Raw genomic sequence first — 14,697 nt, 5'->3', positions numbered from 1 at the left:
TGATTATTACCTTCATTCATCTGGGCATTGGCCCAGCACTAACTATAACACAAGGAATAACTTGACTGTGTCAGTGTGCCATACCAAGTAACTTTGCCCTAGCAGTAACTTTTAAATTAGTGCTGCCATGTGTATTGGAAAAATCTCTGATATGTGTTCTGGATAATTTAGATTCCTACGTTGTAATCAACAGGCCATCTCTCTGAAGGTCAGCAGCCTCCCTTTCCTGTTGGCCTGAAACGCTGACCCCAGCATTTATCTCAGACGAAGAAAAGCGCTCAAAGGCCCCAAACAGACTGCACAACCATTCAAAAACTTTATTAAAGGCTGTTGTGGATGTCAAGGCTGCTGATTTACCGTGTTCCTGCTTAGCAGCCTGACATCCCAAAGGCCTAAACACAGCGTCGGCTATAAACAGCAGGAATTTTTAAGAGCAGCTAAAGGGGTTATTAAATGGTTGCTGTATTATAGTGGAATCAGATCTGATGAAAGGAAGGCCTGAAAGTCCCCCACACAAGCTTTTTAAACACTGATATCCCACTTCCAGTCAATTAAACATTAAAACGTGATGAGTTTAGGTAAGACTCTGGTGGGCCTCACTATCCGCTCAATTATCCTCTTTTCTCATCTTTAATCCTTTGATTCAATTAGACCATGAGAGGCATTATCTACAACCCTGTGTAATGCAAGTATTCAGTGTCAGACATTCTGCTTTATGTCCCTTTCTTTTATCTATTTTTGGTCTCTGGCCAGCAATAATTTGACATTGATAATTGGTGGCTGTCACATCCACGGCTGCAGGTAGTGGAGGAGGCTGTGTCATCTCTGAACGGCTGAGCGCCTCGCTGTAATTGCAGCAGATTGCGCCATAGTTCAAAAGAATTGCTTGATATCATGACTGCTCACATACGGGAAAAAACTGTCTAAACATGAAACTGTATCACCATGTTAGTTGCCCATGCATAACAGGGACCGTTTTCTTTCTTTTATTCATGTAGGCTAAAATAAAAAGTACTGATTAGCTTCTATTATTCTTCAGTAAACCGGTTTGAATCTGTCACATTTTTTCTTCTCTGAGATCAGATGCACTCACTCGTCAGTTTCACTGAGTTTTAACCAGGAATGCTCAGCTTGGGGGCCACTTTTGCAAAAAGACAGGAGGCCAGGGGCCAGTTGCAGTAGCCCCATGCATGTCTCTGGGATTTTAGCATATTTCAAGGATTTTAGCATATTTTAAGGATTTTTGGACATTTCCAAGATTTTTGCACATTTCTAGGATTTTAGGGCATTTTTAGGATTTTGGGGGGTTTATAGGATTTTAAGACATTTCCAGGATTTTAGGACTTTTCCAGGATTTTCAGATGTTTCCAGTCTTTGTGGACATTCTGGGCTTTTGATGCTGTTTTATGCACTCTACCACCTAATGTATACTCAAAGTACAAAAATAATTCCCAGTGTGAATCACTTTATTTTTATTGTAAATTAGAAAATGGCTGGGAGCACCCTACTGTGGGCCAGATTAGTAAATTGAGTATCAGTGGTTTTAACCTTTATAAATGTGTGTAATTAGCCCATTGTAGGGGAGCATGTGTTTCTCCCTGCTAAAGGCTGGAGGGTCTCCTTTAGAGTTTTCTTTCTCTCTCTCTCTCTCTCTGTGTGTGTGTGTGTGTGTGTGTGTGTGTGTGTGTGTGTGTGTTCCCTTCCCAAAACACTTGTCTCCTAACACCTGCATGCTCGGCATTATTGTTCTCCAGAGAAGCTCTCATAAGCCCTGGTGTCATTGTTTCGGGGGTTAAGCAGCAGCCACTCTCTGTGACCCCCCTCCAAACGGCGAGCTTCCCTCTGGCACTGTTGCACAAGTTTTCAGTTGACTCGTGTGACCTCCTCTCAGGTGTGTCTCTGTGACGAAGTGTGTGTGGATCTGTTTGCAACAGAGCAGCAACATTGCTTCACAGTATACTCCCTTGATTACCAGTTTAATAACCTACCTGAGCGTGTGTTTTGTTGGTCATCTGGCACGCCGCTAACACCTGGCAGTGCAGTGGGTGTGATCCGGACAGCTGTGGTCAGCCGTGCTTGAAATAAACAAGAGGCCCTGGAGAGATTAATGGCCGTCTAAAGAGCGAGAGCCATGGCACCTCGTCCAGGAATGTGCCGTTTATAAATGGAAAGGAATGGGGTGAATGGCAAGCGGAGCAAGCAGGAAGGGGCTGGCTGCGACCCAGGTGTATTCTCCATCCTGTTAGAGGCAGATATTTTAATTCCGTTCCTCCCGTCTGGATGGTTGTGGTTGTGGGAAATGGAATCAGACGGCGGTTTGTAGCAGAGCATTGATCCAAAAGCAAGACACGAATTTCAGTGGCTGAATTATTAAATCAGATTTAGTATTTCTGCCACCGAGGTATTTCTGGGGCCAGTGATCACAGGAGCTAGACCGTAAACATAACTCTGAGCTGCTGTACCATTGACTTTGTTTCTTTTGGAAACCAGATCTCCACTTCCTTTTGCATGCTTTCCTCGAGTGTCAAGAGCCTTCACTGAAACTTGACATGAAATATTCAGTGTTCTGTTAGACAGACGTGTGAAGGGCTAAACAATTAACAATGGTTTTCATCGGTGTGCTTTTATGTTAATTTTATTTACCGTTGAAACTCTGTGATGTTGCTGTTCTTGGTCAGGTTTCCCTTGTAAAAAACATATTTTAATCTCAATGGGACAAACCTGGTTAAATAAAGGCTTTAAAAAACAGCTGGCGACTAAAACTTACTAAATTTTAGGGGCGTTTTTCCTTCGTTGCAGTGAGGGTCCGAGGACAGAGGGATGTAATGGGGTGTAAATCCCTCTGAGGCAAACTGGGATTTGTGATAATGGGCTCCATAAATAAAACTGAAATTAATCTTTCGATTTTTTTGATGATAATCGTTCAGTTTATAACTGTCAAAAAATGGCAAGAAACACAGTTTTACCAAGTGCAAAGTGACACTTTGCTTATTTTGTCTAAAACCCGACAACTCTTTTTTTACTATCATAAATGGTAAAGAAAAGATGCAGATTTTCATATTTAAAATGATTATTGTCTGAATATTTTTTATTATCAAAAATAGTTGGCGATTCTTTCCATTGATTAAGTGACTTAATGGTGCAGATCTAGATTTGTTCTCAAGGTAAATTAAATCCAAACACATCTCAGGTCCCATGGATGTCACTTTATTTAACTAAAGCCCTTAAATTTGAAACTGCGTGGAATTTGTGGAATTTGTTCTCCTCGGTGTTCACGGACCCTGTGTGAGAGTTGCCAGTTTGTGGTTTTATCTTGTGGTTTTATTGCCTTTTTGTAAACAGTCTGTTCCATCTTGGTTATGTTTTATGCTGTTTATGCTATGTTTTATCTATTTATTGAAGCAGAGTGCTTTGGTCAACTCTGTTGCTTTTAAATGTGTTTTATAAATACATTTGGATTGGATTTACCAACTATATCTTGGTGTGATTTAAAAATGTAACACTGCTTACTGAAAGCTAATTCTTGCAAGATTTTGTCATATTCTCAGTGTTTGTGTTGATCAATCTAACAAACTACAGACAAACCCTTTTTGAATCTTAAATATCTTTTCTTCTTATATCTCTTATTACCGTCAGTCGATTTGCATGTCAAGATTCACTTTTAACTGTTGACTTTCTGTCAGATGGAAGCACCATTAAATTCTCCTATATTTATATTGACTGAAGACGTTTCTGTCTTGTTGCCCCCCCACCCCTCCCCTCCGTCTCCAGTCACAGTACACAAACCTGGGGCTCCTGAACAGCATGGATCAGAACATTCAGAACGGAGGCTCCACCTCCACCAGCCCCTACAACAACGACCATGCACAGAACAACGTGACGGCCCCTTCACCCTACGCCCAGCCCAGCTCCACCTTCGACGCCCTGTCTCCCTCGCCGGCCATCCCATCCAACACAGATTACGCCGGGCCCCACACCTTTGATGTGTCTTTCCAGCAGTCTAGTACAGCCAAGTCTGCCACCTGGACGGTAAGACGCTTACTCATCACAGTAGTTTGTGCTTAAAATGAATGTGATTCCAGCTCATGGTGGAGCAGTACTTGCAAAAATCTTATTCTGCATGATGCACCGAGAGCCAAAGTGCCGTCTCTGCTCCGAAAACTAGCAGCTGTGATTGTCAGAATTTCACCAATATGAATCTGGTAAAACTTTTTCGACTACCACTAAGGTTAAAGGATATTGGTACTGCAGATTTTATGGTTAAATTTGGAATTTAACTCCACATCGTGCCACATAAATACAAGTTTTCACTGTTACCCCATATAATTAACATGAAAATACCATAACACTTGCATCTAGACTTCTTTAAAAGCTGAAACATGTTTAGGTTTTTTCTGCACATACTCTTACATAAATGGCTAACTATTAATCTACGGGAGAGTGACTTCAATAAAGGAATGATTCAGCATTTTAGGAAATACACTGATTTGCTTGCTTGCTGAGAGAATAAGGTGATCAATGACAACATGTGTCCATTTATTATAAAACTAAAACCAGCAGCCAGTTAGCTGAGCGAAGGCTTTAAACAGAAGGAAAAAGCCTGTCTTTGTCAAAACGTTGGAAAAAAAACACTAACCAGCATCTTGTAAGTTAAATGGAATTTTAATTTTATTTTTTTTCTATAGTATATTTGTTAGGGATGATAACTGTTGACAATTGATTAATCACTAGTTAAGAATATAATGAAACGTGAAAATTAATCTATTAATCAATAAGCTATGCAAAGCTGTCAAAGTATATGCAATATGTTGTGAGCTTTGATTTAGGGGAAAAGCGCATGAGTTTCACTTAATCAGTTGTTAATTTTACCAATAAACAATTGAGGAAAGCTTCACATTACAATAAAGTTACAGACATGAGAGCGGTATTGATCTTCTCATCTAATTCTCAGCAACATGGCAAATACATGTATGAGTGTAAAAAGTAAAACTCTTCCTTTAACCAAGATTTTCCAGTAGAAAACCATCTTACAACAACTTCCTTTTTATTCATTGGCACACTGTCACACTCTATCAGGCGATGTGAGACAGAGCCAGGTAAGTTTTCTGTCCCACTATGCTTTAAGTGAACCTTTAAATCTGATGTTGTACTGAGCAATTCTGCGTTTGTTTTTCCATGACTTGTTTTGTAGTGGTTGAAAAAACACAATATTCTTTAGTTTTAGCAGTTTTCCACATAGTTTCATATAGTTTTGTGTGTATCCTCATTATAAATATGGACTCACAGAGACACATTGATGCACCAGCTGTCGTCGCACCAGGTCATCGTATGAGGCAGTGATTCGTCACGGTGGAGTTTGAGAAGATAGCTCTAACCATGAACTCCTTATCTGACAATCTGCGCTCCAGGCAGATTTAAGTTGCACAACTACATCTGGCAAGGAACAGTGTCACTTGAGATGTATAGCTTCACATCACGACTAAACCTCAGGCATTTCTTACACTGCTCTTGATGAAAAATGAAGAACTGATGAGCATGATCTCACTAGCTGTCATCATGGGGAACATTCACACTAAACGCTAAGTTCAGTGTTTTTCAAACTAGGACCCTTTTTTCCATGTTTTTGTGTCCAAGTGACTAATGGCAACCACTTTTAAAATTGGTCCAGTTTTCAGTGAGACAGTTACAGATGGCAGCCACAAAACAGGCTGCAATGTAACCTCTTGGGGCAGGTTCGCACCCTCAATTTCTGCCACTGACAGGCTCAGATTATTGTAAGAGTAGGGCAACATTATGGAAGGGATCCCTACAGAGATGGACATTTCTGTTAAAAAGTAACATCCTTTTTGTTTTAGCAGAAACAGCCCCAGTGTCACCATCATAAAACCCACCAGACTCCATTTAAATAAACAGTAATTTTAGCATGTATAGAGCCAGCTTATTTTCATATCTAACTGGATGAATTAAGCGTTTATTTCAATCAAACCAGATCTGGTGAATGTTGGAGCAGTGAAGAGACAAACCAAGATTGTTTTTGTGACTTTTATTTTGTTTTGTTGACTTTTATTGAAGTGGGTTTTACAGTGATTAAATTACTATATATTTAAATGAAGTCTGGTGGGTTTGGCGATGGCAATTTTGTGGCTGTTTCTGGTAGAACAAAAAGGATCATACTCTTTATTAAGAAGGCTTTTCTCTGTAGGGATCACATCCATGAGTTGTCAGACACTTACAGTAATAATAGGAGTCCGTCAGTGACAAAAACAAGCACTTTTGTTGCAATACATCGATAGCACAAACATGTTGCAAGTAGTTACAATGCAGACTGTTTTTGGGCTGCTGGTTGCTGCGCTCTCACTCAGGACTGGACCAGTTTCAAAACTTGATGTTCCCATTTGTCACTTAGGCACAATAATATGAGAACAAAAAAAAACAAACAAAAAAAATTGCCCTTCAGCCAAAGTCTTTTAATCTAGATTAAAAGCTAATGCCAATGGATGTTAAAACTACTACTATTCCTCAATTATACCATGACACTTAACCCCCGGCGATCACGTTCTTGTTATTAGCCCACACCAGCTTACTCACAACGTGGCCTAATTTGACTGTTAGTTTGCTGATGATAGAGGTGAACAGTTGGTCCAGGTGTGGTGATGCCCCGCGCAGCTAGATGTCACCATGTGACGCGCCGTAAACCGACACAACCAGCTCCTCCTGCTCTGTCATTATGCATGACAGAGCTGAGGGACAGCTGTTGCATCAGAGCTCCACCTGCTCTGTTGTTTATGTGTCTCATCTGCACTGCTGTGTGCAGACACTAACAGCCGCAGAAATTTAGTGTATTAATGCACCCTAGCGGACGTTGCAGGTGACAGTGGTGTCACCGTCAGACACAGTTTTATCGCTGTGTGTGACATGATTTGGAGGAAGATGTCACAGTTACGCGGTTCGCTTCTTCGTCTTGTGTGACGTGTTACGAATTATATAATAAGCCCGCATTCGGAGGTGGAAGGAGTATTCACATCCTTTGCCTACGTAAAAGTACCAAAAATACTCTATTACAAGTACAATAAACTCTGGTATTTAAGATGTTACTTAATTATAAGTAAAAAAGTATCATTAGCAAAATGTATATAAAGTATCAAAAGTAAAAGTACTGCAGAACAGTGCTCCCTTATATTAATATATGTCATACAATATATTATTAATACAGATTCATCAATGTGTAACCAGCATTTGAACGTGAGAATTTACCACTACTTAAATATATAAATATATAAATCTGGTAGTAAAGTCTGGTAGTTCATGGCCTAGAAGTCGGGCAGATGAGCTTCTTGTTAGAGTTCACAAATTTGGAAACCACTGGTTTATTCTTAAGCAATGTATTATATACTATAAGATTGTTTTTAGAAATAAAATAATGATTAATTTAATAACTTCACTACAGTTATTCAATAATGTAATCCCAAAAGTTCAGTATTTCCCTGTGAGATGTACTTGATTAGTAGTATAAAATAGTTGAAAATGCTTTTTTATATATATATTTATAATTTTTTCTTTGTCTTTTTAAATTATTTTTATGTTTATTTTTTGAAAAAATAATAGAAAGATTTTTCAGATCTCAATAAGACTTTACTTCTGGTTAAATGAAAGTTAAAATTTTATATATTAGTATATTAGTGTATAGTACCTATACACTATACACATATACAAGTATATGTACCTCAAAATACAGTACTTTAGTAAATGTACTTGGTCACTTCCCACCACTGTCCGCATTACCATAAAGTATTTACTAATGGAAACTTTTGAAGTCCACATTAGATATTTTTAAACAGAAGGTTGAAAAACCTGCTGAGCTTATTGCAGTGATTTAACGCACCGTGTCTTCCAAGTAAACATGCTGGGAGTGCTGGGCGATCTCACCTTATTCCTGGGCCGCGCCGAGTGTGGGATTGTGACATTTACCCAATTCCCACACTGCCTCACTCATCCCTCTCATTTTCACCGTCCAAAAACAAAAGTGTTTGTCTGATGTGCAACTGTGAGCAGGTTAAGAGTGTGGTTAGTGAGCGGCACGCCCCGCAGCCTGAGACACACTGGTTTAGGACACCGTAGACTGTGTGTCCCACAGTCATAACATATGATGCAAGACTGGTTTGATTGGTCTGACTTAACGTGGAAAAGTAGTGGTTTGTTACCTATTATCGCCATACTGAGTAAAGTGATTATCTTTCCAAGACGCCTTAAGTTTATATTTTCCAATTTCAGTAATATTTATCAAAAAATAAACATCATTGAAGAATTTTTAAATACTTCATATTTTTCTGTGTAAAGTCTGGTAATAACAGTGTGGTCTAACAGAATTGACTTTCATCGTCTCAGTGGCATTTTTTTTTATTGATGTTACACATAATCAAGAGGCATGTTCTCAGTCCCATCTTTTTTAACAAATAGCACAACTCTAGTAAAAACAACAACAACAACAAACAAACAAAAAAGGGCTTCACTATGTCAATTACTTGAGAATTTACCATTTCATGACAGCAGGTGCCCGTACCATATTAGTCAGACATTCCCTCTTTTAGGGCCAAAAAGGGGCACCACATTTCGAAAATATATTCTCCCATTATTGTGTATGTAACGCGTTCAAAAGCAGCTATTTTTGTCATCACTTAAATCCATACCCTAAAACAACACTAGATGATTTCCAGTGTCTCAATATTATTCTACATCCTGTTATTGTAGCGAGACGCACCCATAATCTCTTCTCAGAGGCTAGTTTATTATATATTTTAAAATGAAAAAACGACAGAGAGCTAAAAACAAAAAGAAATGAAATAAAACTGCTAAATAAATGAAGAAGGCACTCTTCTGACTTTAGTCTAACATTTGTGACACTAAACCCATTAAGACGGAGTAAATACATTTTGCATTACCGTAAAAACAAATTAATTCCATAAACTGTATAAAATGATGGACGTAGCTGCTGTGATGTCCCTCATTGGTGTGGTTGTGCCATTTTGAAGACTTGAGGTTTGGCTGTCGCCAATTTGTTTTTGTTTTTTTAGCCGAAGGGACCATATTTGGATGAGAGGGTTGAGCTGTGGAGGAGGGAGAGATTTTCGTTATCAAGATCTATTTTTAGCTCGACATTGTCTCATTTTGGTCATCGAAAAAAGGTCTTTGAGTTAGTTTTCGTCAACGAAATTAACACAGGCTCTAAGGATAATATACTGAAATGCGGCTTTGGCGATCTCACACCTCAACTATCTTTGCATTGTCCATCCAAAAACAGTGAAACGCTGCATTAATACTCCCTCAGAGTGGTTTTCTGTTAGTGGCCAGGTTAAAAATCAGTCAGTGCATCATTCAGCGAAGACGCCTTACGTAACTGCAAACTGCAGTCGCTTAATCCTACCAGAGAGTATTTGTCACAGTTTTTCCTCACTGAACATTATTTTGTTTTTCGGCCGCTGAGTTTCCATAAAGAGAGGGTCATTTCCCCCTTGTGGGCTCGTCCTAATTCTAAGGATTGTGATTATAGTGTTGGGGTCCCATCACGGAGGACGCTCCCTCACCTGATCTGAGGAGATCTTTCGCAAAGCTCCCATAATCTCGACCCAGTAGCTCAACGGCCGGACTGACGGACCGATGGCAGAGAGCCACGGACGATGACACCGCCGCAGCTTTGCTCTGTGCACAGATCTGCTAATGCCCCCTTTTGAAGGCCTGCGGGATCTTCCACAGGACTTAGTGGACTGTGTACTGTGCTTTTTGATGACTGTTCTTACGGAGACACACCTAATCCCTCACCCACACCTTAACCTCTTCCTGTCTGGGATGACTGTGAGGCGCAACACGTCAACATTTCCCAGAACTGCTCCCGCTCTGTTTCCTTGTTGGCACTCCTGTAGTCTCCACTGAGATCCCTCTTTAATCTTTTTCTTTTAAAAAAACTCTCGTCCGAGTGAATTGAATACACGAGTTTGAGATGTTTTATCTTCTTTGCTTTGCTAAATTAATGGAGTGTCGCAAATGAGGCGGCCATTGTTGCAACTATTGTGAGGCTGAAGATTGGTTGTGTTTGCCGTGTGTATTAACTGCCACCACACAGCGCAGTCAAAGGAGAGGAATGTCACGGTTTGGGCTATCACTGGGACGCTGTAGAGCTGGAGGGATTACAGTAATGGATTGAGGGCCTGTAGATAATACTTGTGTAAATACTGTGTGCCTCTTTCCTGAACCCTGTGCTCTTGGAGTGGGCTCTGTCTTTTTGAGAGAGTTAAGCTTGATGGTTGCATCTCACATTGCGCCGGAGGAGGAGGAGGAGGAGGAGGAGGAGGAGAGCCCTCGAATGCTCAAAGAGAAGAGTGTTCTAGCGAAAGGCAGCAAGACACAGCTTGCCCCTGGAACATCTGCGGGCCCGTCCCACGCCTCACGAGATGGGGCTGAGACTTGTTTGTGTCAAGAAGCTTGTCACGACTCGCCCATCACAGGCAGACGAGCCCTGAAAGCTTCAGATGGGAAAAGGTGGAGGGGAAATTTTTTTTTTTACAACAGGCAGAGTTGAAAAGGTTTTTATGATATGGGCTATGGGATTTCTTCATAATCGTCATGGAAAAGCCCTTTCGCTTAGAGTTTAGATTACAAGAATCTTTTTTTTTTTTTTTTTTTTTTTTTTGCCTCTAACAAACAACCACAAACTGACACCTGCACCTCAGCAGACAACAACATCATGTGTCGTTATATAAATACAAAAAAAAGATAGCAGTCTGTCATCAGGAACATTTCTTGGATCAAATCATTACTGAGTTTGTTGGAGCGCTCAACACAAAAACCTGTTATAGCTGAAGTTTAGAAAAACACAAACATGATGACAGCTTTAACCCTTTGAAACCTTAGCATTTTTTTTCCAAATGACAGGAAGAAGTTACAAGTTACAAGAAAATTACTTGAAATTTTGCAATAAGAAAAAAGGAATAAATAAATAAATAAACAAACAAAATAAATTAATATATATAGATAAAATACTTAATACTACTACTACTATTAATAATAATAATAATTATTATTATTTATAATTTTTCAAAACTTTCATTTAGTGATTTTAAAATAAGTCTTCTAAAAAATTCTAACTTGCCTTAAGCTGTAGGACTCGATGGAAAGATACATCAGACAGGTTTTAGAAATGATCTGAGTAATTACAACAAGCTTTTCTTTTTTTCTCCTTCATATCTCCTGCCCTGTTGGCTTTTATTTTCGTTTTCAAATGCAACAGTCCTAGTTAGATCCATTTTGGCTCCTGGTGAAGTCGAGGGTCCGATTGGCTAATCCTAAATGACAGAGACACATTTCACTCTTTCAGCGCCCGCCACACAAACATGACACCACATGTCAGCATACAGGTTTGCCTCGGGACAGGTGTCATCACTCAGATTGGGTGGTCAAGATTGGTGCTGATGACTGAAACAGAACATTTTGTTTTTGGCTGAAATATAAAGAAAGGTAGTTATTCTCTTAAACTTTACATTTTCTTTTCTTTTTTTATTTATCTAAAAAAAAGCAGGTGCTTTACTTCTGTGTGAGAGAAAAGAGAGAGGAAAAAACTCCTTAGCATTATTGTTGAATTAAACAGGTTTGGGAGAAGCTTGGGGCATGACATGACATGTCAGGTATGAAGAAGACAAGACCAGAGGCGCCAAACAGTGCTTGTTTAAGGCCTGATGTTTGTCAGGACTTGACTTCTGCATGCGCCCGCAGCGCCTGTCAGGGAGAAAAGAACGCTACAGCTGTGGGCCTGCCTCGACCTGCGCTGCACGGGAAGTGTGTGTTTTGTGTGTTCGAGTGCTGCATGTGTTAGAAAGTAATTGCACACATGCAGCACTGTACGAGCATCAGGACAAATTGTATGTTGCAGGCAGTCAGATTATAACAGCATATTTTCATTATTGCACCAGCTCGCTTTCTTTGTCCTGCAGAGTTTGCACAGCAGCAGTCGGAGTCAGTCGTGTTTGTAGTCGCACTTTAGGTCATTCGTTATTGTTTTCCGCCTCACTGCCACATGTGAAAGTGTCACGTGCGGCTCTTGCAAACACAAAAGTTTTCTTTCAAACGGTTGTGATTAAGCAGCTCTACATTGTGCACCTGTGTTCCTTGGCTCTGTGCGATTCACGTCGTGACCAATGAAAGGCTCATAATTACATGTTAACACCTGAGCACCGCACCCTGTGTGAGCCACTGAATCCCATCAGTCAACTGGCTGTCCTCCACCCTGAACACTGTTAGCTTTAGCCGGGCGCTGCTTTCAGCAGTCGGCAGCAGCTCCTGCTCTCACTGCTGAGCAAACACAGCTCCAGCAGCACATAGTTGTGTGCTCTCAAAGTTTGTACCTTCAGGGCTGGGATGGTTCTCTGCTCTGTGTGTGTGTGTGTGTGTGTGCGTGTGTGTGTGCGTGTGTGTGTGTGTGCGTGTGCGTGTGCGTGCGTACGTGCACGTTTGTCAGTAGGATATGATCTAGACAAACTTTGGTTTTCTTGTTTTTGCCTCTAACATCTCTGATTAGATCTTGGCGCTCTGAGTTGTGTTGTTTTCGCCTTCAGCTACATAAAACCAGCTGCACCCCGTAATTATTCAGAACACCACGTACTGACCCTTTACGCATCTTTCTTTCTCTTTGCCTCATGATCTCCTGCTCGCTCTTTCTCTTTTGCTCTTTCCCCCGTCTCTCCGCTTGGCTTCTCCACCTCATTTAGCTGATTGACAGAGGCGTACGGGGAGTATCAGGTTTGGAGCGGGGGCAACTACAACCATTTGTCTTGGGTTTTCTCTCTGCTATTTTTTTTTCTTCTTTTTTTTTTGAAAGCTGTTTGATTTTAAGGAAGATTCGGTTTAGTCGTTGTGTTGACGTATGTATATGTCCCAGAGCTTGAGTTGTGCTCATCAGTATTGATGTATTCTTGCACAAATGGAAAATAAGAACATTTGATTCAGATTTTATTTTATAATCTTCGCACACAAAGTACGTTTTTTAATATGCTCATGCATATTAAAAATTGGCTTTAATTATGTTAAAAAAAAACATGGGAAGAAGGCAATGAGCAGCTTAACAAGAAATGACCCAAAATTAGCAAGAAATTAGTATAAATATATATAGTAAAAAATATCTTATTTTTTATAATTTTCTAAGAATTTTTTCTCTCTTTTGTCATTGGTTTTCAGGTCATTTTCATGTCACCTTTTCCATTTTTTTATTATTTTTTGGGGGGGGGCAATTTGTGAGACATTTCTTGTCAAATTGCTCATTACTTTCTTTCTATGTTTAAAAAAAACAAAGATTTAAATGTTAGTAAAAGGCATCAGAACGCACCACAATAAAGTTGGTGTCCATCCAGGTTTTTAAGGGTTAACTATGTTATCCAAAGAAAAGTAAAATTGCAGAGAAACCTTGCACACTGTGTTTTATTGTTTTATTTGATGTGAAAATTTACAATATGAGACAAAATGAAAATACGCATTTCCTCCCTCGCCTTGTCGCATTTGGCATCACGACTGAAGACACTGAGCTGTCCTCCCCGTCTGTCCCTCTCTTTATCTGTGTGAGGTCCACATCCTACTTCTTGTCATCATTTGCTTGAATATTACTTTTGACCTGTTGAAATTAGGCTATCCCCGGTTTTCATGTTGTGTTGTGCTACTTTATAATGATCTGTAGCTATTTTTTCCCCATAAGAAATAGACTTTGTACTGTATTTTTCAGGAAATGAAAAATACAGTACAGTACAATTTTTTTTGTCTTAATTTGTCTTTTAAACGTAATTTTACCCAAACGGAATAACTGCAAGTTGAAAGTTTTGGAGTCAGTGTGCAAACGTGATTGACACAACGTGTCGTCCTTTTTGGGGCATACGTTAAGACAATTTTGGACGAATAAAACAGACTCACTGCGCAGATGACTTTACTGTCTGTGTTAGCGTTTAATATGATGTTAACTATCCAGCAGTGAATTTTTGCAGCACTGCAGTGTCAGTTCATCCTGTGCATGTACAGTTTATAATGAGGTCACTTGAGGAAAGGAGCTGAGAATTTGGGTTGTTATTATTAACTCGCCTTTATTAGTCAGATGCCATCTCTGGCTGAAATACGCAGCAGTAACGCGTTCAGTTTGTGAGCGAGGACTCTGGGAAAGAGAGATGAGGAGGTGCTGTTTGGGGTTTGTCCTGATGAAAGGAAAGGTTGTGCCTGGGGAGCAGAGCAGAAAATGTCCGTGCCAACTAAAGCTTGTGTAATATTTAAAGTCAGCACAGACAGGTACTGGGATGAGCCGCTTTTCTTTGGAAGCAAACTTAATAGAGGTGGAATTTTATGTTGCATTGTTCTCGAACACAGCCCCGAGCGGTTTTCACAATGTTCACTTTTCTTCACTCAGAAATGAACCTGACAGGAAAATTTCCCCCTTCCACCTCCACCCAGCGTCTCCAGCACATAAAGCTCTGCTTACACAGCAGTGATTTGAATGGTTTGTTTACACAGTTGGGTTATGCCTATTAGTAACAATTCAGCCTTTCTGATGGCTTACTGGTTATCAATTCTAACAGTGCCAGTGATCAACGTGCATCCATTATTCATGACTCCTGGCTTTACAAACCTTGACTGCGAGCCAGTTTGTGTGAGCACCCATCACATTTTGGCACCAGT

The 14,697-nt window shown here is 40.0% G+C and overlaps 1 protein-coding gene across 1 annotated transcript in view; it reads left to right on the top strand.

The window, feature by feature from the left end:
* tp63 (tumor protein p63) overlaps window positions 1–14,697 on the top strand; it is a 35,932-nt gene that overhangs the window by 2,645 nt on the left and 18,590 nt on the right. Inside the window, exon 2 of the mRNA XM_042483681.1 lies at window positions 3,772–4,029. Coding sequence (XP_042339615.1) covers window positions 3,772–4,029 — 258 coding nt within the window. The remainder of the gene's footprint in view (window positions 1–3,771; window positions 4,030–14,697) is intronic.

This window comes from Plectropomus leopardus, chromosome 3 (genome assembly GCF_008729295.1).
Source record: "Plectropomus leopardus isolate mb chromosome 3, YSFRI_Pleo_2.0, whole genome shotgun sequence".
In the NCBI taxonomy this organism is placed as follows: domain Eukaryota; kingdom Metazoa; phylum Chordata; class Actinopteri; order Perciformes; family Serranidae; genus Plectropomus; species Plectropomus leopardus.
The sequence above is the reverse complement of the archived record's forward strand: the minus strand, read 5'-3'. Positions and strand labels throughout refer to the sequence as shown.